General features: G+C 52.8%; 8 protein-coding genes across 8 annotated transcripts; all 8 read left to right on the forward strand.

Moving 5' to 3' along the window:
- Positions 1 to 237: 237 nt before the first annotated feature.
- On the forward strand, positions 238 to 952 carry N0V96_000306 (uncharacterized protein; the record flags this gene model as incomplete). Its single annotated transcript, XM_065755899.1, has 2 exons — positions 238 to 442; positions 501 to 952. 2 exons carry the CDS (start codon positions 238 to 240, stop codon positions 950 to 952), a joined length of 657 nt encoding a protein of 218 aa, XP_065615139.1.
- A 146-nt stretch (positions 953 to 1,098) lies between these two features.
- Positions 1,099 to 2,122, forward strand: N0V96_000307 (uncharacterized protein; the record flags this gene model as incomplete). Its single annotated transcript, XM_053195443.2, has 2 exons — positions 1,099 to 1,103; positions 1,660 to 2,122. 2 exons carry the CDS (start codon positions 1,099 to 1,101, stop codon positions 2,120 to 2,122), a joined length of 468 nt encoding a protein of 155 aa, XP_053047096.2.
- A 2,703-nt stretch (positions 2,123 to 4,825) lies between these two features.
- On the forward strand, positions 4,826 to 5,278 carry N0V96_000308 (uncharacterized protein; the record flags this gene model as incomplete). The annotated part of the gene is made up of 1 exon (XM_053195444.2): positions 4,826 to 5,278. One exon carries the CDS (start codon positions 4,826 to 4,828, stop codon positions 5,276 to 5,278), a length of 453 nt encoding a protein of 150 aa, XP_053047097.2.
- A 2,621-nt stretch (positions 5,279 to 7,899) lies between these two features.
- On the forward strand, positions 7,900 to 8,591 carry SYM1 (Protein required for ethanol metabolism; the record flags this gene model as incomplete). Its single annotated transcript, XM_053195445.2, has 3 exons — positions 7,900 to 7,910; positions 7,977 to 8,137; positions 8,248 to 8,591. 3 exons carry the CDS (start codon positions 7,900 to 7,902, stop codon positions 8,589 to 8,591), a joined length of 516 nt encoding a protein of 171 aa, XP_053047098.2.
- Positions 8,592 to 9,433: 842 nt separating this feature from the next.
- N0V96_000310 (uncharacterized protein) lies at positions 9,434 to 10,315 on the forward strand (the record flags this gene model as incomplete). The annotated part of the gene is made up of 1 exon (XM_053195446.2): positions 9,434 to 10,315. The coding sequence occupies one exon, from the start codon at positions 9,434 to 9,436 to the stop codon at positions 10,313 to 10,315; it is 882 nt and encodes a 293-aa protein (XP_053047099.2).
- A 613-nt stretch (positions 10,316 to 10,928) lies between these two features.
- Positions 10,929 to 12,054, forward strand: N0V96_000311 (mitochondrial 37S ribosomal protein mS38; the record flags this gene model as incomplete). The annotated part of the gene is made up of 2 exons (XM_053195447.2): positions 10,929 to 11,283; positions 11,342 to 12,054. The coding sequence occupies 2 exons, from the start codon at positions 10,929 to 10,931 to the stop codon at positions 12,052 to 12,054; spliced, it is 1,068 nt and encodes a 355-aa protein (XP_053047100.2).
- Positions 12,055 to 12,864: 810 nt separating this feature from the next.
- NAT10 (N-acetyltransferase 10) lies at positions 12,865 to 16,254 on the forward strand (the record flags this gene model as incomplete). The annotated part of the gene is made up of 4 exons (XM_053195448.2): positions 12,865 to 12,881; positions 12,946 to 13,128; positions 13,210 to 15,999; positions 16,059 to 16,254. The coding sequence occupies 4 exons, from the start codon at positions 12,865 to 12,867 to the stop codon at positions 16,252 to 16,254; spliced, it is 3,186 nt and encodes a 1,061-aa protein (XP_053047101.2).
- Positions 16,255 to 18,487: 2,233 nt separating this feature from the next.
- On the forward strand, positions 18,488 to 19,828 carry N0V96_000313 (uncharacterized protein; the record flags this gene model as incomplete). The annotated part of the gene is made up of 2 exons (XM_053195450.2): positions 18,488 to 18,944; positions 19,035 to 19,828. 2 exons carry the CDS (start codon positions 18,488 to 18,490, stop codon positions 19,826 to 19,828), a joined length of 1,251 nt encoding a protein of 416 aa, XP_053047103.1.
- Between the last annotated feature and the right edge of the window lie 1,392 nt (positions 19,829 to 21,220).

Below are 21,220 nucleotides of genomic sequence, written 5' to 3' on the forward strand. Positions count from 1 at the left end.
AGACGCGTCGCGCCTGGCACTCCTTACCTCAGTATCATTCCATTTCGCATACTCAACTTGTCACGAGCAAATAAAGATATTCCATTCGATCTGATCCCCGTCGGCCCGTACCACCCTTTTTTGACTCTGATACAAATACAACATCATCAATTCGATCATTCTGCCCCGGTTATCTCAGGCGGCACCGAAATTACCACCTTATATTTCCAAGAATTCTACCCAGATCTTCAGACAAAGATGGCTCTCAAGCGCAAGCGCTCCGCCTCCGAACTCGTCAACCTCTTCTCCTCGCCTGCTCGCTCCGAATCCAGCATCGAGTCCTTTGAGTCACCGATCTCTCCAAGCCCCATATATCCTCGCGCATATGCGACGCCATCGCACCTCTCGAGTCGCACAATGAAGCGCTTCCGCGACAACAGGCCCTCGGAGGAGCAAATCCATCGTAGGTCTGGTCCATGGCGTTAATCAATAAGGACAACATAGCTAACAGCATACTTCAGAACGTACTCTGAACATGCTTTACTCCGCGCAGCAACACAACCAGTACCCGACCGACGCAGACCACGAGACGAATCATTCCGAACCCTCGCCCGTTCCTGCCGCCCGCAACACCCAAAAGTCCCTTCACAGCTTCTGGAATATAAAATCAGCCGAGCCCAGATTCTCCGCCCCGGCCCCGTCCGTGGACCAGGGCACGCTGTCGCCGATGAGCTGCGACGATTGTGGCGCTGGTCTCGGTGCCTCGCATGACGCTGCGGACGGGATGGATATCGACGATGGCTACAGCTACGGTGCTGATCATTCTTGCGGTGCGTGCGGCAGGCACGTGTGCTCGCATTGCTCCGTTACAAACCTCGGCGAGCAGCGGCGATGCTTGCGGTGTGTTGGAGTTGCAGCGGGGGCAGCACGAAACGGCTCTGGATGGCCATCCTCGTCGATGTCTATCTTCTAGGGTATCCTAGCTGATCTGCTCTGAGCATAATTCTTTCGGTAGCGTGTTGGGTTATACACATCAACAGCATGCCACGCCATGGCAGTCTGCCGTGTATGATTCTGGGAATAGGCGTTTCTGGCTTGCTGTATCATGATTCTCTGGTAATGGCGTTGGGGCATTTCATCGTTCAGGAGATACCATAGGATATCGTGCATCACAATTTGATTTCAATTTGCTTTTTCATTTATGGTCAGCCGCACGAGCAACTGGCGAAGCCTCATACTGCGTCTAGAGCACCATGCATGATATGGACCGCGCCTCTTCAGGGGATGCCACATGAGACTGACACTTTGGCAGCGTGATCCAAAACGATCAGCACGAAGGTTCTCAGATAACCAATCACTGTATTATTCAGGTGGAAACGAAGTCGTTCAGTCCAATGATATCCAGTGGAAGGCCAGAAACCCGGCCAAGGCGTGTGGCTAGGTGCAGCCGCCTGCATACGACGTTCTGAACCAACAGACGACGGTAGCAGCCTGTCGCAACAACATTTGCCGCAGAGATCCGTTCTTTCCCCTCTTTCCGAGAAACTCCTAGAAAGCGGCCTAAACCTGCAAAGTTTCCAACATAAGTGACGGACGTTTGCTATTCGACCTCGTGAAGCAACCAGCAGACAGAGCCCTACTTACTCTTGCGCCCAAGGCGCCTCCGTCACTCATATTCAGTTTATACCAACACAAGATGGCCGAAGCAATCGGTCTCGCGACAAGCGTTATCGCCGTTGCCGAAGTCACAGGCAAGGCCATAGGTCTGACTCTCAAAATCAAATCGCTCTGGTGCGAAGTCAAGAACGTCCCATCCGTTCTTCTCGAAAAGGCCGAAGAACTTCAAGATCTAGACGACTATCTCAAAGATGCCGAAACTCAGACTGCGAGCAGTCCGGTATCCAAGTCGGTCATCGACGATGAGATTATGCAGAAGTCGCTCCGGCGAGCCTGCGCCGCGTTGGCAGACATACAGAACACCATCGATGACCTCAGTCTTCAGATGTCTGATCCGCGGAAGCACCGACGCAAATTGACTGCTGCAAGGTTTGTCTTACAGAAGGATACAATAGAAGACATGGAACGAAAGCTCGATCGAGCTTTGGAACTTTTCAAGGTGGCTCAAGGAATCTATTGCACGTGAGTGAATACTGAATATTTAGGTACTGAATTCTTCCTAGAGCTTGGCTGATCTGAGGTGAGCAGAAAATTGACTATGCTTTCCACGGCCATCATATTGGAACGGCTCCCGAATTGTTTGAGTCCTTCGGAAGTCACGGAGAAATCATCTCAAAAAGTCGAGGTGGCAGAATTCTTTAACCAACACAAACCAGCTGTTGCCAACATAGCTGGCAAGGACAACCTTGATATGGCTCAAGGCACAACCGCTATTGGAAGGTTTCGTCTTGGGTTTGGAGACGACGTCTTCCAGATTTCACTCAGATCACCCAGTTGGCTCGGCAGCAAGGTTTATTCCGCCATGTGCCACAAGAGCATACTTGGGTGGCAAATCAATCTTAGAACTTATGTGGTGATCGAGAGCTTCTTCAGCTTTGAAGATGCCGTGAAGTCCGACGATCCACAGGCTCTCATGCAACATTTGCGATCAAAATCGCTAACACCATTTGTTCAAAACGAGGGCGGGGAAAGCTTGTTATCCGTACGTGAACCCAACTACCAGCTCAACGAGATAAGAGCAATTGGCACTGATCCGATGTAAGCTTTGCGCCCAAAACCGATGGGTCAACATTGCGAAATGGCTTCTCACCTTTGGGCTGTACGCTGGTTCCTACAGCGGTGACTTCGAGGAGCTGAGGTTCATCATCCTAAAAGTCCATGATTTTATTGGCACTTCAATGCTAATTCATTACAGAAACTCATATTCAAGTCATCTCATTTTCAACGCTGCCAATCAATGGTCTCATCCTCCAACTGCCCGCTCAGATTCTCCATCCGACTTGGCTCTCCTTTTCGCCTCACACGCGCTGAATGGAGACACTGGTATATCAGTTGACGTTATGGCCTTCATAGCAGGCCTTGCAAACTTTGAAAATTTCAGCAGACTGCTTCATTCCAAGTCTCCAGTGTCAGATCCAAAATGGTTTTCTTTTGGCGCCAGAGTTTCATTTGCATATTCTGGAATCCGTGGCTCTATCTGGACCTTGGAACAAACATCTTCCGTGCTTCCGGAACTCGGACGCCTCACTAGAGAGCTCCTAATGTCCTGGCGACTCGGAAGACAAGACCCAGTTGTATTAACCTTGGCAGCAGTGGGAATCGGGGCTTCGTCTGCTCGAGCACCCCGTGGCGATCCCGCCCAGTCGGAATCCGTCACTGAATATGCGCGACTAGCCGACCAAATCATTGCACTGGATCCTGAGAGTCTCATAAAAGCTACCAAAGACCAGAGGAGAAACAGTCCGATGCACATGTTCATGTGGTATATGCTTACCAACATGCAGCCTTGCTCGGCAGATCAAGCAGACAAAATCATACAATCGGCTTTACTTATCTGGGCGACGACACTATACCGCAACAAGGTGGATCTTATAAATCATGGCCGTCAGTCGCAAATGACCTATAGCGTGCGAAGGCGTTGTGTGCTTCCTGGATGGACGTTTCGGATGGTTCAGAATCTCTCTAAGCCACGTAAGCGTCATCAGAAACGTGAACGATATTATCGAGCTGAATATGTCGGCATCACTTACGGTTCCTTGCCGGAACATTGGAAGATATGGTGGGCGGTTGAATATGAATGTTACGCGGGTGATTTTTGGAGAATGCTCGAGGATTCTACCATCCAAATTCCAGGTAGCTGGGTGGATGATAGAATCTTTGACGACGAGAAGCTGTTGCCATCGTGGGTACTTGAAGAAAATCGCCCGTTGATTTGGTCTGAGTATCGCAAGATCAGACCGCCTGTATAAAAGCAGACATCTTTGTTTCTGGAAGCGGCCTTTGTCAATCGATCTTTCTTTCGTAGGGCTTTTACTCAGGTTTACATGTCATGGTCTCACGACATGCAAAAGTTACGCTGCCAAAGACATCGACCTTCCCACAGCGCAGTACCGATCCTCTGACCACGCAAGGGAATTTAACCCACTATAGTAATCATTAATATGCAAGTGTACTAGTATAGAGCAGATGGAGATACTTTATTGAGGCATTAGTTCCGCATGTAGACTGTCTCTTGAGAACACATGCAGTGCTAAGTACGACGCTGGGAGTAGGCGATCTGAATCCCCACACATTTCAAGCATATACTATCATTAAACCCGGTCCTTTCATTACAGTCTTTATTTATTATGCGCTCTATGAGTTGAAGTATGAAGTATAATTATAGAGTCAAAGGACTCAAAGACAAGCTCGGCCTAAAGTAGAGAGAGGCAAGCTTGTAGAGGAGAGAAAATAGACTACTGTTGGCTTATCACAAGTCTCATTTTGAAAAGCCGCGAGGCTCAGCCACGGTCGTGAGTTGCCTCGTGTTTGCCCAATGCAAACGCCAGTCAGCTCTGGACAGGATAAGATGGTGTTGAGGGGCGGAGCGATCGAATCAAATGATGGAAAATTCAGACGCAACCACATGCATGGCGCACCACGCTGGACCAATGAGCCCAGCACCGCCTCATGACACTGAGGTTCATAAGGCTACGGACTCTGCCCTCCCCCTCTCGTTCGACCTTTCTCCTCTTTTTTCTCCGAATCTTACTGTGCTAAACAGAGACCCAAAGCATTCACTCTTGTCTCGTTTCCTGCTCACCTACGGTTTTTTTTCTCGGCGCTCAACTACTCGGCGACCTACAACTCTTGATCGATATAAGCGGAACTCAACACTCAGCTTATCACTATGGCGGAAGCTCTTGGCCTAGCTGCCAGCGTCATTGCCGTGGTCGACGTAACCGCCAAAGTCGGGAGCGCCACGTTCAAGCTCATGAAACTGTGGAATGAAGTCAAGGAAGTACCAACAATGCTTCTTCAAAAAGCAGAACGTATCGAAGATCTAGAGGACTTCCTGCTCGATGCCGAAGACCACATCCAAAACAGCCCGCTACCGCAGGCCTTCTGGAAAACGAACCACCGCCTGCAGCAACACATTGAAAAGGTCCGTCGTGCACTTGATGAGGTTCAAGATATGGTGGACGATCTACAAGCCAAGTCGACTGCCCGAAAAGACGGTTTCAGAAGCAAGCTGTTGTCAACCAAGGTGGTATTTCGGAAAGATGAATTGAAAGCATTGGACAGGAAGCTTGATGCGGCTCTCGGTCTCTTTTCCATCGCACAGATGCAGTGGATTATGTGAGTTACTGTCTTCCATACTCCTATTTCAGGTTCGTTTTGTAACCAGACATGTTTTAGGGCGATGTCGACATTTAGAACCTCAATGAGCATCGAAGAGCGGTCTGAAAGACCAGCTGCTTCCGACGCGCCGACAGTGGAAAAGAAGACAAAGAGAGTACTGGGATCAACCACACCCGCTCTCTTCTACATTTCTACCCCAGCTTCGATCTTGCCTACCTTTCGATTTGGTTTTGGAGACAACGACAACTTTCAATTTTCTATCCAGGCACCAAGCTGGCTCACTGGGTCTGTGTACTCAGTCATGGCTCAGAAAAGCTATCAGGGCTGGCAGCTCAACCTGAGAGCTTACGAAGTAGTTAGATACTTCGACTACGAATTGTATGAGTGCATCAAAAATGACGACCCCTCTGGAACTCTCCAAGTGCTATCCGAAAACAAGATGACTCCCTTCGTGAAAGATGGGTTGGGGAAAAGCTTGCTACATGTACGAGTGCTTCCTCCAGCGAAATATTATCAGGAAATGGTAACTGATATAGGTGTGTCTATCGCAGGTCGCCGTCCAAAAGAAATCTCTCAGGATAATCAAGACTTTTCTGGATAGAGGACTTGCATGTTTTTTGCAAGACCCGTGGGATAACATTACAGAGGAAAGGTAATAGCTTACTTTCTTGAATCCTTAGGCTATGACATCGAGAATACCTTGTTAACATTCTTGACAATGTATAGAATTCCCTTCTTACTTTACGAGCTTAGTTGGTTGAACCAGCCATCTGGATATCATGATTTAGAACCTACGCTACAAAGGTTGTTTCTAGATAACTTCCTCGATGACTACCTCGAAGATTTGGAGCAAGTTCCAGTTCTTCTTGATTTTGGTATCAGCTTATCTTTCCTCCAACTGCTTTTGAAACGCAATAACCCCATCAAGACATCAGTTTCCTTTCTTACACGGCTGTTCCATCTCAGACTTGTTGCAACGAAATGCAGCTGGGAGGCACGGGAAATTTATTGGATATTTCCGGAAGCTCGATACCTTGACGTACATAACGGAATGCTCGCATATTCCAGAAATATCGAGGGATCCGCTCTTTTTCACTCATTCGCCATGGGGATGGCTGGCAACTTTACCAGAAAGAGTTGCCACCCAAACCCTGACCAGTGGGCCGCATCAAGACAGCTGTGGAACAGATTACTCCATGACAGCATCAGGTTGGACCATATAAGTCTAAATCACATTGACATGACTTCACACTGGTCCATCAAAAATTTCAAGAGCTCAGCCTTGGTTGCGGTTATTGAATCAGTGATTGATGCAAACTCCAGGACTCTAAGCACAGCGGAGCAAGTGTGCAAATCAATGGTAGCAACACTTTCTGAGTGGGTCACGATACTCTCCTCCAGCGATGTGGACCTTCTGCATTACGGGCGTGAAGAAAGGCACATGTACGAGCAAGGTCTCACGACTATCTGGCAACGATGGGCTCCTTGGAAAGTTGGGACTTTTGGTACAACTCGATTCTGTCTCATAGGTATCACCTATGGTTCATGTCCAAGCCACTGGAGGTTATGGTGGACATATGAGTACGAAGATTACGCTGGGGAGTTCTGGGACATGATCCAGGACGAGGCAAGTAAGGTGCCTGGTGCCTGGGTCGATGACTCTTGGGATCCAGTTTACTATGATTATGAGAAGTGGGATAGGTGGGAAGCGTGGGAAAACGAGCGGCCCACTCCGTTGATTTGGTCCGAGTATCGCAGAGTTCGGCCGCCACTCTGAGTTGTTACTCGAACCAACAACTCAGTCGACAGACACGTAGCTGGCCCCTCCTGAAGTCATCACTGTTCAATAGACTGAGGCTTCTCATACTGTGCGTTTTCCCCCATCACGGCCAGGCCATCACCGAAGTGTCTCCAATTGCATCGATGCGAAATAGTGCACAAGCTAAGAGGTAGTGGTGTGCCTTAGTTCAGGGCAGAAATCAAAGGGTCTGAGCGAGTAACCGTCGAGTGAACATCGCCCCGATAATTGCATCAAGCAGCTTGTCCGCTGTAGTCGGAGTGCTATGTTTGGACTGCCCGTGCACCGCATGCAACTAGGAGGAAAAGTCTCTTTACCGGGAGCCCCTAAATCCCAAGCTTCCGAACCATTTGAGGACAGTGTTTCTCAATTTTGTTGGCCAAGACCAGGTTGAGCTCTGTTAACTTTCCATCGTAGCTGTGATTGTTGCTTTTTCCAGCCATTTTCTAGATTTCTTGACTATTTCTTGCATCGCACCAGCCTAATAAGGCCAAATTTGGAGACTTTATCGTCACGTGCAGCTTGTCGGCCTGACGATCGCACCTTCCTTGCTGGGTACCTCACCTTAGGTACCTTCCCTGAGCTACGCCCTCAGATCCTGGAATCGACTTCTCGCCTCTCACATTGTCTCATACAACAAACTCACAACACCATCCGCTCACTCACGTCTCTTCCCTCCTTTCTGGATACCCACCGACCTGTACCGGTCATCCGTCATCCAATTCCGCTCATTTTTTCTTGCCCTCGGATCCAAATCGCAGATCCAAGCCCACAGACTACTCTGCCTCAGCTTCTCTCCATCCCTCTGACAGAAGATATTCACAATGCTCGGCTGGTGAGCTTCGCCAACAAAATTTCTTGATATCGCCAAGCTTTGCATCGCTAAATGCTTCATCTCCAGGTATCAGGCAAGACTCGCGGCTCGCCCGCTGCTCACCCAGAGCATCACCACCGCCATCCTCTTCGCGACCGGTGACATCACTGCCCAGCAGCTCGTCGATAAGCGCGGCCTCGAGAAGCACGAATGGGCCCGCACAGGCCGCATGGCTCTCTACGGCGGTGGTAAGCTCCACCTCACCTCTGCACTCAGGAGAACTCACACGCGACGACGCCTCCATTGTCGATCTGAACTTTGGCCAATGAATCTAATTTCACTAACCAAATACCTCTAGTCATCTTTGGCCCCGTTGCCACAACCTGGTTCAAGTTCCTGCAGAACAACATTGTCCTGAAGAACAAGAACGCTGAGATGCTCGCTCGCGTCGCGGCTGACCAGGGTGTTTTCGCCCCTGTCATGATCAGCGTCTTCCTTTCCTCCATGGCCACGCTCGAGGGAGGCTCAATCAAGGAGAAGCTCGATAAGAACTACAAGACGGCGCTTACGTCCAACTACATGCTCTGGCCGTTCGTTCAGGTGGTGAACTTCAAGTTTGTCCCGCTTCACCACCGTGTGCTCTTTGTCAACGTCATCAGCATCGGCTGGAACTCGTACCTCAGTTTCTTAAACAGCCAATAGACTGTTGGGAACTTGGTAGGAAGGTCGGCTTGAGGTGGTTGTCACCAATTGAGGGAAGCAGTCTCAAGGATGATTCGGGGGAACTGAGAACTCGCTGTGATTCCAGCGTCGTATAGCGATTTGTGGCTTCAGATTTCGAGCATTAGAAGCAGGATAGACGGGATTGAAGTGATCAAAAGACGGTCATGTGCAGGGCCAATGGGAACATACTGCACCATTCTGATTCTATCTAAGCGTAAAGAGTTGCCTCAAAGCAATGTGCTGATAGGCCTGCCATTGTTGCCCATTGAGAAGCGGATGTCCCTGCTAGTTCAGATTGACCAAGGTACACCGTAGACCAGTCACATTGGAAACAAAGTGAGATGTATTGATGTTGAACAGTAACAGAGATATCGACGTGGTTGAAAGGCGGTCCCAAGCTCAACCCTGCCAATAAGAGATGGATGTGGGGAAGGCGAGGAGCCTCAAGTTTCCTACGCCGTACTTTACACTCATTCATCATTTCAAGTATCCATACCGGCAATGAGATATCTGACTGGTGCTCATTGCATGACAACCAGGTGGAAACACTTAGCTCATAGTTCCGCGCCTGCTATCTCTCATCGCACCACTCGCAGCAATAGATAACTGAGCTACTGCCGTCCCCTCATTCTCCCCACCCTCAACCGGGATCCTTCGGCGACGGAGTCGGCCGCTGCAACGTTGCAAGTCAATCTGGTGCCGAAAAGCACCTGAAAGTGTTGCCGTAAAGTAACAAAACCGATCAAAATCTTCTTGAGACACGGAATCCGAAACATTTTCCTCCAGCTCGAAGGCACTCGATCAAAGACACTGACGCAGAGATGACCGCCTCCAGCTTGCTTGATCGCCTCAACCGAGACGGCTTCGTCGTCATCCCTTCGATCCTCACCGAAACCCAACTCAAAGACCTCCGGAGCGCGACCCAAAATGCCACAGCGCTCGCCCGCGCCGGAAAATGGCCGAACGTGCGGACGCTGCCCAAGCAGTTCCCGCCGTGGCCGGTCGCCACCCCGGAATCACCCCCGGACGGCATCTGGGGCGTCCAGGGGATGATGCACCCCGACATGCCCAATAACGCCGCATTCATCAAGACGTACTTTTCGGATGCTGTGATTGAGCCGACGAAACAGCTGCTGCAGTGCACCGACGACGATCTGGTTATGGAGCTTTTCAATTTGCTCATACGGCCTGATGAGGATTTTGAGCTCCGGTGGCATCGAGATGATATTCCCGCGACTGCTACTGCCGAAGAGGAACTGGACCGGCTCAACAAGCCGGCTTATTCTGCGCAGTGGAACCTGGCTCTCTACGATGATAACAGTCTCATCGTCGTCCCGGGCTCGCATACTAGGGCCAGGACAGACATCGAGCGCAACGCGGATCCTTATGAGAAGGAGATTCCTGAGCAGTTATACGTGGAGCTCAAAGCGGGCGACATTGTCTTTTACAACAACAATATCCTGCACCGCGGCGCATACGTCGCAAATAAGGAACGCATGACACTGCATGGGAGTGCGGGACATGTCAACGGGAGCACCCTCCGAGCCCGCAATGTATTGCAACACGGACTCAAGGGCTGGGTTGATAAGGTCGATCTGGGCGTGTTGGATGAGAAGGAGAGGGCGAGGGCTGAGAACATGCGGAGAATGCTGGTTGAGCTGGGCCAGGAAGCGGGGGAAGTGGGATATTCCCTCGAGGGGTAGGTAGTGAGATAAGGCCGTTATGGATCTTCTTACCAAAGACAACCGAATGCATGCGCGAGTTTCAAGGAAAAGAAGTCTTGGGTGGTCTTGTTTTGGACCAGTCGAGCGGTGTGTAACAGCCCGGGCGGTGAATTGGGCGAGTCTGACCGGACTCTGGCCGCGGTCATGTGTGGTGGGCGCTTAGCTGCGTGTTCCCGTGACGGGGCGGACTGAATCAGACAATTCCATCTCGATGATAATTAAGAGGCGCTACCGGCGTTATATCGCGCTGAGACCCTCAAGCAACGTCATTTCTCAAAAAAGAATAACAATAAGGCAACTGACACTTCCTGTACGTACTGAAAGGTTGTTTCATCTCAAGCTTCCGTCTTCCATCTCGAATCGAAAGCTCTGGGGAAGGAGTGTCAGTGGTCTGTGCACAATCGGATGCCTAAGTAACAAGGTGTCTGTGGAACCCGTGAGCTTTTCCCGTCCTGCGGCCAAATCCGGGTTTGCCATCCATCAACCGACTCTGTCGGCAACATCTGCGTCAGCCTCAATCACCTCCAAAACCACCCCTCCTCCTCCTCGAACCCGTCCAGATCAAACCCCCCAAGGTCTGCACCCGGCGACAATGTTGCCCTCATCGGTGCGGCGCGTGGTCGCTTCGGCGCCGCAGTCCCCCCTCGTCGCCTCCCTCACCACCTCCGCTCCGAGAGCGGCTACGGCCACCATCACCCTTCAGCAGAGACCCGTCGGCGGCCACCAGAGACGATGGTCCTCTTCGAGCCCCTCGAACCCGAATAACAACGGATCCAAGGACATTCCTGCCCAGGGCCAGTCCGTCCATGCCTCGACATCATCGAGCTCCAGCAGCAGCGGCAAGGCCAACGGCGAGAAGCGGAAACGAAAGAGCAAGGACAGCGCCGATAGGGAGGCTGCGCAGAAGCTGCCCAGCGTGCCCAGCACACAACATCTTTCCCAAGAAGGTATGCAGCCATCGGAAGTCGAGTCTTGTGGAAGAAAGGCTAACTGAACCATGCGCAGCTCTCGGCCTGTCAACCTTTTTCTCTTTGCACCGGCCGATATCTGTGACCCACAGCATGCCCAAGTCAGTGACGGAAGAAGCCTTCGCCGCCATCTTCAAGCCCCGGAGCAGGGCGAACAAGGTCACCGACGTCATCTCAACACTATCGCGGACGACCGACGACCTCGAGGGCGCCATGGCCAAGATGACCATCGGCCACCAGGAGACGGATGCGTCAGGCGAGCCTGTCCAAAAGATCGACTTCAAGAACCCCGACGGCACCGAGTCGAGCGTCTACGTCCAGCTCAACAGCATGGCCGGTCAGTTCGTCCCCTTCCGCCCTCCCCCGGCCCCCGAGGCCATGGGCGAGACCGCCGACGCCGCAACCTCCCACGCCGCCGCCGCCGAGTCCGCCGTCGAGGACCTCCTCGACGAGACCCCCCACCACCGCGTCTACAAGGCCATGTTCACCATCGAGGAGACGACCGACGCCGACGGCCAGGTCCAGGTGCTCGCCCACAGCCCCAAGATCATGCAGGACGGCGGCGACGCGCCCCGCTCGTTCCTCGAGCGCATGGCCCTGCGCCAGTTGAAGTTTGACGAGGCGCAAGGTCACGATACCATGCACGCCCTCAGCGTCAAGCGCCAACGCAAGCTCAAGATGAAGAAGAAGAAGTACAAGAAGTTGATGAAGCGCACGCGCAACCTGCGCCGCAAGCTGGACAGAATCTAAGCTCAGATTTCGGGGGTCGGTTGTTTGGTTTGTATATAAAACAAGCAAAGCCCCGTCGGTCTCTCATTTTCTCATATCCTTGTGCTTTTTCTCATTTGGACTCGGCTTCTCCCACTCGAGCATATCTGGGAAAGACGTGGGTGTTTTTTCTCCTCACAATTGGTGTTCTCGGCCGGGGCATCGCTGATGGTACTTCATCTCCTTTTCGCGTTATGCACACATTTTCTCAGGCTTCATATAGAGAAGAGAGGGGACAGCTTTGCATCAGATAGCAATCATCCAACTGCTTGCATCTAGAGCCATCACTCATGACCGTGCCGCGATACTGAGAGCCAGAGAGACGCAAGAACCAGGGACGCTAGAACTAAGAAGAAGGAAAAGACAGAGACACAGAGATATCATGTACAACAAAAAAGAAGTGTATTACTAGTTCCATCGAATGGAAATATTTCAAGGCCTTGAGATTCTCCTTGAAAAATCGTCTTATCATACCTATTCTATCCGTACAATACACCAAAGTGATTCCTGAGTGATTGCCACCCCGTTAATTTTTAAAGATCGTCAGAGGGGGGTGTGGCGTTCCGCCACGAGGGGTGGTCATAACGAAAAAGTTGCGGCACCCCCACCAAGACGTATCCACCTTGAAAGCCCACCGCCCGGCAGAAAATGTTCTCTCCGCCAAATTTTTGGGAATTTCCTCGACGTCTAAGAGCTGGTTTGCGCCGACCCCGACTTCTCAGCAAGCCCGCCTTCTGCCAATTTCCGCCTTCACTCCCCCTCGTCCCTCCTCCCCTGCGAGCTCTGTTCAAGATGTCGCGCAAGGCAGTGTGAGTTCTTCTTGTGATATTTATACTTGAATGTACTTCAATTGCTGACTTTTCTTCAATACAGAGACCAGCGGATCCCGAGTCTCATTAGCAATGGGTACCAAGAGAAGAAGCGCAGCTTCTTCGTGGTGGTCGGTGACCACTCCAAGGATGTCATTGTCAACCTCCACTACTTGATGGCTAGAAACATCAAGCAGAACAAGTCTGTATTGTGGGCGTACAAGACCAAGCTCTTGGGCTTCACAAGGTACGTTTGGCATCTCGAGCAGAACTCACTTACACAGCAAACATCGAGAAGCTAATATTCGACCTCTTCCTTGAAAACCAGTCACCGAAAGAAGCGCGAGAACAAGATCAAGAAGGAAATCAAGCGCGGCACCCGCGAAGCCAACGAGTCCGACCCCTTCGAGCTCTTCGTGTCCCTCCACAACATCCGCTATGTCTACTACAAGGAGACGGAAAAGGTCCTCGGACAGACGTTCGGCATGTGCATCCTCCAAGACTTTGAGGCCATGACGCCAAACATCCTCGCGAGGACGATCGAGACGGTCGAGGGCGGCGGCCTGGTGGTCCTCCTGCTCAAGGGCATGTCCTCGCTCAAGCAGCTCTACACAATGTCCATGGACATCCACTCGCGCTACCGCACCGAGGCGCACGACGACGTCGTCGCCCGCTTCAACGAGCGCTTCATCCTCTCGCTGGGCGGCTGCGACTCGTGCCTCGTCATCGACGACGAGATGAACGTCCTGCCCATCTCGGGCGGCAAGGGCGTCGTGAAGCTCCCGCCCACCGACAAGGACCTCAACAAGACCGAGGCCGAACAGGAGCTCGAGGACATGAAGGAGTCGTTGCAAGATACCCAACCAGTCGGCTCCCTGGTTACCCTCGCCAAGACGACCGACCAGGCCAAGGCGCTGCTGACGTTTGTCGACGCCATTGCCGAGAAGACGCTGCGGAGCACCGTGACGTTGACGGCCGCCAGAGGTCGCGGAAAGTCGGCGGCTATGGGTGTCGCCGTCGCGGCTGCGGTCGCGCACGGGTACAGCAACATCTTCATCACCTCGCCGTCCCCGGAGAACTTGAAGACGCTGTTCGAGTTCGTCTTCAAGGGTTTCGATGCGCTCGGATACGCCGATCACGCAGACTACTCCATCATCCAGTCCACGAACCCCGACTTCAATAAGGCCATTGTTAGAGTCAACATCCACCGGGCCCATCGCCAGACGATTCAGTACATCAGGCCCCAGGATGCCCACGTTCTCGGACAGGCGGAGCTGGTCGTCATCGATGAGGCCGCCGCCATTCCCCTGCCTTTGGTGCGGAAGCTCATGGGTCCTTACCTGGTCTTCATGGCTTCCACCATCAACGGTTACGAGGGTACCGGTCGTTCGCTGTCGCTGAAGCTGATTAAGCAGCTGAGGGAGCAGTCAAGACCTGGAGCCAAGACTGGTGAGGACACAGAGGTTGCCGACAGGACAACGGGCAGAGCCTCCAAGGACCAGGGCTCGAGCCAGTCCAGCCGATCCCTCCGCGAAATCACCCTGTCTGAGCCCATCAGATATGCCCAAGGAGACTCGGTCGAGAAGTGGCTGAACAAGCTTCTCTGCCTGGATGCCACCCTCCCTAAGGCCAAGGCCAGCGCTCAGGGGTGCCCCGACCCTTCGCAGTGCGAGCTGCTCAAGGTCAACAGAGATACCCTCTTCTCCTTCCACCCCATCCCCGAGAAGTTCCTGCAGCAGATGGTCGCCCTTTATGTTGCCAGTCACTACAAGAACTCTCCCGATGATCTCCAGCTGATGAGTGACGCCCCCGCTCACGAGCTCTACGTCCTCATCGCCCCTACATCAGACGGCAAGCTGCCCGAGCCCCTGTGTGTGATCCAGGTCGCACTGGAAGGAAAGATTAGCAGACAAAGTGTCATCAACCAGTTGAGCAGAGGCCAGCGCCCTTCCGGTGACTTGATCCCCTGGCTCGTGAGCCAGCAGTACCAGGACGACGAGTTCGCCTCCCTCTCCGGCGCCCGCGTCGTAAGGATAGCGACGAACCCGGAGTACGTGTCCATGGGATACGGCACCAAGGCCCTACAGCTCCTGACCGACTTTTACGAGCAAAAGTTCACCAACCTGTCCGAGGATGCCGATCTCGCCATGGAGGAGACCCTGCCGAGAGTTACGGATGCGGAGCTATCAAATACCTCTTTGCTGGCTGACGACGTCCACATCAGAGATATCAAGAAGCTGCCGCCACTGTTTGCGAGATTCTCTGAGATCAGGCCCGCCGCCCTGGATTACGTCGGTGTCAGTTACGGCTTGACGCAGCCGCTCCACAAGTTCTGGAAGCGCGCCTCCTTTGCGCCCGTCTACCTGCGACAGACGGCCAACGACTTGACGGGCGAGCACACGTGCGTCATGATCCGGCCTCTGGAGAACACCGGCGCCGACCGATCATGGCTCGGTGCCTTCTCACGAGACTTCCAGCGTCGTTTCCAGTCGCTGCTGTCTTATCAGTTCAGGGAGTTCCAGTCGGTCGTTGCGCTCAGCATCGACGAGTCCGCCAGCATTGGCGCCAAGCTCGACGGCACTGAGCCCACGGCCCTAACAAAGGTGGAGCTTGACAGGTTCCTGACGCCATTCGACTTGAAGCGTCTTGAGTCGTACGCCAACAATATGCTGGACTACCACGTCATCCTCGATCTCGTTCCCACGCTCGCTGGCCTGTACTTCACCGGCAAGCTCAAGGGCGATATCAAGTTGACTGGTGTCCAGCAGGCCATCCTGCTCGCCATCGGTCTGCAGAGGAAGGACATGGACGTCATCTCCACTGAACTGTCCCTGCCGTCGTCGCAGCTGCTGGCCATGTTCATCAAGATTCTCCGCAAGATCACAACGCACTTTGGATCCCTGGTCAACGCCGCCGTTGAGGCTGAGCTGCCTAGCAATAACACCATTGGTGTCAGCCGGGAGAATGCTTCTGGGGTACATGATGATGAGGTCGTCGACAAGAAGTTCGTTCCCCTCGAGACGTCTCTCGAGGACGAGCTTGAAGAGGGAGGCGATGAGGCTCTGGCTAAGCTTCGCAGGAAGCAGCGCGAGCTCATCGACTCCCTGCCGCTTGACCAGTAAGACCCCTTTTCTTCAATTCATATCTTCAAGAACAATATACTGACTCCAACCCCAGGTACGAGGTTGATGGCGATGCCCCCGCCTGGGCTGAAGCAGAGCAGGCTGTCAAGGACGGCAAGACCGGCGTGGTCAGCGTGAAGTCGGCCAAGTCGAAGCGCAAGGCCGGCCCGACGGCAGCCGAGATTTACGATGAGGCTCTCGGGGAGAAGAAGCACAAGAAGGCGAAGAAGTCCAAGAAAGACAGGGACTAAGTAAAGATACAGGGAAGAGGGGGGAAAGAGTGACAGAGGAGGTATAAACAAAAGTGTAAAAGCATCTTTACTTACAGGGTGAAACGGGTATTTGTCCTTACTTGGGCGGCCTCTATGCGGAGTTGGCTTGGCTTTGTTTTGTTAACAATTTTAAAAAAATTTGAACTTCTTACTACAAGGATAGATGGGTGGTGATGCCCTCTTCTTCCTCCTTCCGGATGGAAATGTCCAGAGACTGGACGGCTTGCCGGATCAGGTGACAGCCCGGCCAGTTGTGGTGATCCGCCTCTGATGTGATTCCTGCGATTTCAAGGAAGCAAGGGACGAAGATGATGGAAGACGTCGACACCTTCCCTTGCTCTCCATTTTCAACGTCAGGGGCGTTCCTTCCTCCGTTGTATGCTGCCCCTCCTTACCTCAGAGAAGGTACCGTCTGCCTCGACAAACTCTTGACAAGCACCTACTATCTTCTGGCCACAACACCTCGACGATTCTGATTCTTACCATTTGAAGGCTTCGACCGGAGGTTGCTTCCTTCTCTGCCACAACCTCGAGACCGCAAATCGCCCAATTTCCTAGTTCTTTCCTCGTCGTACCGTCAATCTACATCACCAAAGGACCAACTCGCAGGTCACCCATACTATCTCCCGCCTTCACAAAACCCCAAAGTCCGAAACCGAGGGAAAATGTGTACCGAAACCATCGCCCTCTGCGAAAGCTGCGGCCTCCACAGACACATGCACTACCACCGCTGCACAGCCTGGCTCTGGTCCTACCGCCAAATCAAATGGACCTTCACCACCCCTCTCGCCTCGACCCCGAAACCCCAAAACTGCCCTTTCCTCGACGGCGAAGTCAAGACCGAGATCCACCCGGGCAGGTGTCCCAACGCGGCATGCCCAGGCCACAAACTCAAAGACGCCCTGGACTCGCAAGCGGCCGCGGACGGGACGTTGGACAGAAGAACGGACGAGCAAAAGATTGACGCGCAGAGGATCAAGATGGGACTTAAGAGGAGACCCGGGCCGGTACAGGCGTTCCGGGAGCCGTTGGAGGTCGGGAGGCCGCATCAGAATCGGGTGCCAGTTGTGATTACCGATGGGAGACCTGATGAGGGGTTGGGGCCTGTGAGGGACGGGGAAAGCGGGTGGAGGGGATGGGTTTGGCGGAAAAGGAGACGGAGGGTGATGGGGCTATGGCTGTTCCATCGCCGGGTCCTGCTGCGAGGGTGCCTGTGAGGCGGCAGAGGACGTTTCATGGTCCGATGATGAGGCCTCATTGATCATTAAAAATTGGCACACATCGCGAGCTCATCGACTTGGCGGCACGATACTACGAATTACGAGCGACGAGGAATGAATAATGGAAACGGACTGAAGAGAGACTGGTAATGGGGACTGTTAATGGGGAAAAGCGTCCATACTATAGCGCTGATCCGAAGCGTTTCTTTCCGTTTTAATAACGAACATTGATGTCTCAAGAGCATGAGCGATTCCTAAAGTTGTGAGAGCTGCTTCATGGTAGTTGATCTGGCTAGTGAGTCGTGATGTCGTATAAGACGGTCGTCACCGCAAGTCAACCGAATTGTCCAATCACAGCCAAGGCCACCGCTAAGAATGTTTCTAACCACTCGATAAGTTGGTTCCTGCATCGCGGCAAACCGGCAGGCCTACTCCGTAAGCCCAGGCCCCAAGCAGCGCGAATCAAAGCCTGTTTTCATCGCCTGCTTTCCCCCCCTGAACTTTGTATTTTGGAGAAGCCAATCTCGGGCAGTGGGGTTCATTCCCCCTGTCGACGGTCAACCATCCACTGAGAAGCTCGAAGGATTCACGTCTGGCCTCCGCGCGACCTGGGGGATCAACCAACTTTTTTTATGCTAAAATCCCGCCCCGTTCGTCCCATTTGTGGTTCCTGTGTAAACATTGGATCATTCCCCGTCCTGTCGTCCCGTCTCGTCCTCCTTCTCGATTGTCAACTCAACACCGCACTCTCTATCTCTCTCACTCGTGGAGCTGTTGATTCCATTCATTTGGACGAGACTTTGAGATCGTCAATTGGGTCTCTGTGTCTCTTCCTCGACGAGGAGATATCACCTTCGTTTCTGAGTTCTGACAAAACTCCACGCGCTCGATTGCTTGAACCCACCGGAATCGAACCACTCGCTCGTCTCCCCAAAGCTCGTGAAGCTATCGCCGACCCTTAATCCAATTCCGCCCTCTCCCAAAATCTCAACATGCACACCTCCAACCTCGCCCCGGCAGCCTTCGCCGCACTCACCTCCCTCTTCCTCGCCAACCCCGTCGCCGCCATCCCGGCGCCCATTCCCGTCCCTATCGCCGCCCCCGAACCAACCCTCGTCGCCCGCGCCGACGTCATCGCTCCCACCGCCGCCTGGATCAGCGTCAACAACAAGGGCGTCCCCACGACCGTCACCCCCGTCCCGACCACAATCTCCGGCACGGCCACCTACGCCTCCGCCGCTCCCAACGCCCTGACGGGCAGCGTCTTCACCCTGACCGACTGGCACCTCGTCAAGGTCACCACCAGCACGGGCACCCCGCCCGTCGCCACGGCCGACAGCAAGAGCGGCGCGGGGGCCTTTGCGCCGTGCAGTAACACCAAGGGGGACTTTTCACCCTTTTGCGATCCGAATAAGGGGAGCACGCTGTATACCGATGGGACCTACTATGGTAAGACCTCCCATCTCAGATTCACCTCTCCCTGTACAGGTAATGAACGTAGTATGCTGGATCTGGATGACTGACTGTTTCATCTTCTAGTAACCTGGGACCCCTCCGTCCTCATCAAAGGCAACAAAACCAACGTCAACGTCAAGATCCAAGGCAAATCCGTAAACGGCACAACAGTAGGCGACATCGTCCTCAACGCCGACACAGACACCACGAACCCGGCCTCCTACGGCTACTACGCCTGGACCGTCTCCTCCAGCCTCATCCCCTCAGGCCAAGACAACGCCACAATCGAGCTCCTCATGTCCTACACCATCGACGGCACCGCGCAGGACGCCATCACGGGCCCGCAGGTCCTCGTCGCCAAGCGGCCGGAGTGGCACCCCGAGGCCGCGAAGATGCCCAAGGGCGCGGAGCTGTACATTGCCCTCCCCACCGTGTTTGGGTTCATTATTATCTGTGTCATTGGCGGATGTATCTGGAACCGGAGGACGCGCAAGATCGGGCTGGGGAATATCATGAGCCGGTCGAGGCACGGGTACGGGGTTGGTAAGTCGAGGGCGCAGAGATTGGGGGCCAAGGTGAGGCAGAGCGTGTTCCATGGCGGACGTAAAGATCGCGGGATTCAGTTGAGGCAGAGGGAGATTAGCCCCGATGGGTATGTGTACCGCGACGAGCCGCTGCCTGATCAGCAGCAGAGGCAGCATACTGGTGGACTCAACATCAACAGTGGCGGTGGTGGTCTCGGCCATGCTCGGAGGGATAGCGATGCCCTGGGAAGTCTTGCCGGAAGCCCGGTTTCGGCTACGTTCCCGCATCATGAGCCCCAGAGCGGTAATGCTTTCCGAGAGGAGATGAGGAGACAGGAGAGGGAAAGGTACTGAGAGGGACCGTGGACTTTCAGAGGCATGCCATTTCGTTTGCTGTCGAAAGAAAGCTCTGTTGTTCGGTGAGGCTACCTCAGGGGGAGTAGATGATGACTGAAGACATAAGAATAAGTGTCACGATATAGACGACGCAAGATTCAGGTATGAGTTTATTTGGAGCTCATCTTCGACGTAATATGTAACAATAATGAAACCCATGAAGAATCTAAAGGCCAGTGACTTGACCCAGTGAGATTATGGTCACGGTGTCGTGACATGCTATATTGCTACTTGGGGATGACAATCAGCCTTATAATCAACAACCTGCGGAGATCAGTGACAGACATCATAGAGTCGGTCTTTCGCATGTAACAACCTTGCAACAAAGGTCTTCTTTCTCCAAGCCATGAACTAAAGGTTCGTTTAAAGCAAAGTTGGAGCTTCCCTTTAGTCCTAAGCCTACAGAATCTGCAAACAACACGCACGATAGGAATTTTCCTTTACACCTAGCAGCCTTGTAACATGCATCTCTTTTATCCAAGGTTATAAAGCGGACATTCAACTCCAAGCTAACTTTGACTTTCTATCCGCTCCGTAGCCTTAGACTCGGGCGCCATCGCTGGAGCGATAGCGTTAATAACAAAGACTCTAAGAATGCCCACATCTTGCCCTCTCCCTTTATGTCATCACTGCCCATATCTCACATACGCCGTATGCAATATTCGATCATTACTAGAATCTCTTATTATCACTCACATTGTCTTTAGTTCAAGAGATATGGGCATCTGTGATTTCCTAAGAACCGGGTTATCATCAAATAGTTCGTGATAGATACGTCAGTCTCAGGAATCGGTCAGCACCTTGGCATCCAGAGATGCGATTTGTCTTGCTTGAAGTTAAAAAGCATCCCCTGTGCATCCTCGACTTCAAAGAAACCGGGGTATGATCATGCACATCGCCAGTGATGGACACGTTTATCCACAAGAAACAATGGGTATCTAGGCATCCAGGGACTCGGGCCGCCTTGCTTGAGTTCAAAAGCAATCCCTGGACATTCTCGATTCTAACACGGGACCCGTCATCATCACGCACATTGTCAGTGACAAATCCGTCAGTCATAACAAACGATCAGTACCTTGGCATCCAGCGATATGGTCCGTCTTGCTTGAGTTCGAAGTATGCCCTGGGCATCTTGGCTTTTATAAGAACCCATCATTATCAAGCTCATCGTCAGGTACGAATACGTCCGTTAAGGAAAATAATTAGTATCTTGGGGTCCCATCCTAATGAACCGCTTCCTTGGTGTCTCAATTGCTTGGTTTAAAAGCAATGAACATCCTGATTATTTGAGGTAGGAGAACCACTGGCCTCACCCTATGTGCGTCATGCGCACACGGGTTCAGTATTACT

This window comes from Colletotrichum fioriniae (assembly GCF_027942845.1).
Source record: "Colletotrichum fioriniae strain IMI 355084 chromosome Unknown scaffold_1, whole genome shotgun sequence".
Classification (NCBI taxonomy): domain Eukaryota; kingdom Fungi; phylum Ascomycota; class Sordariomycetes; order Glomerellales; family Glomerellaceae; genus Colletotrichum; species Colletotrichum fioriniae.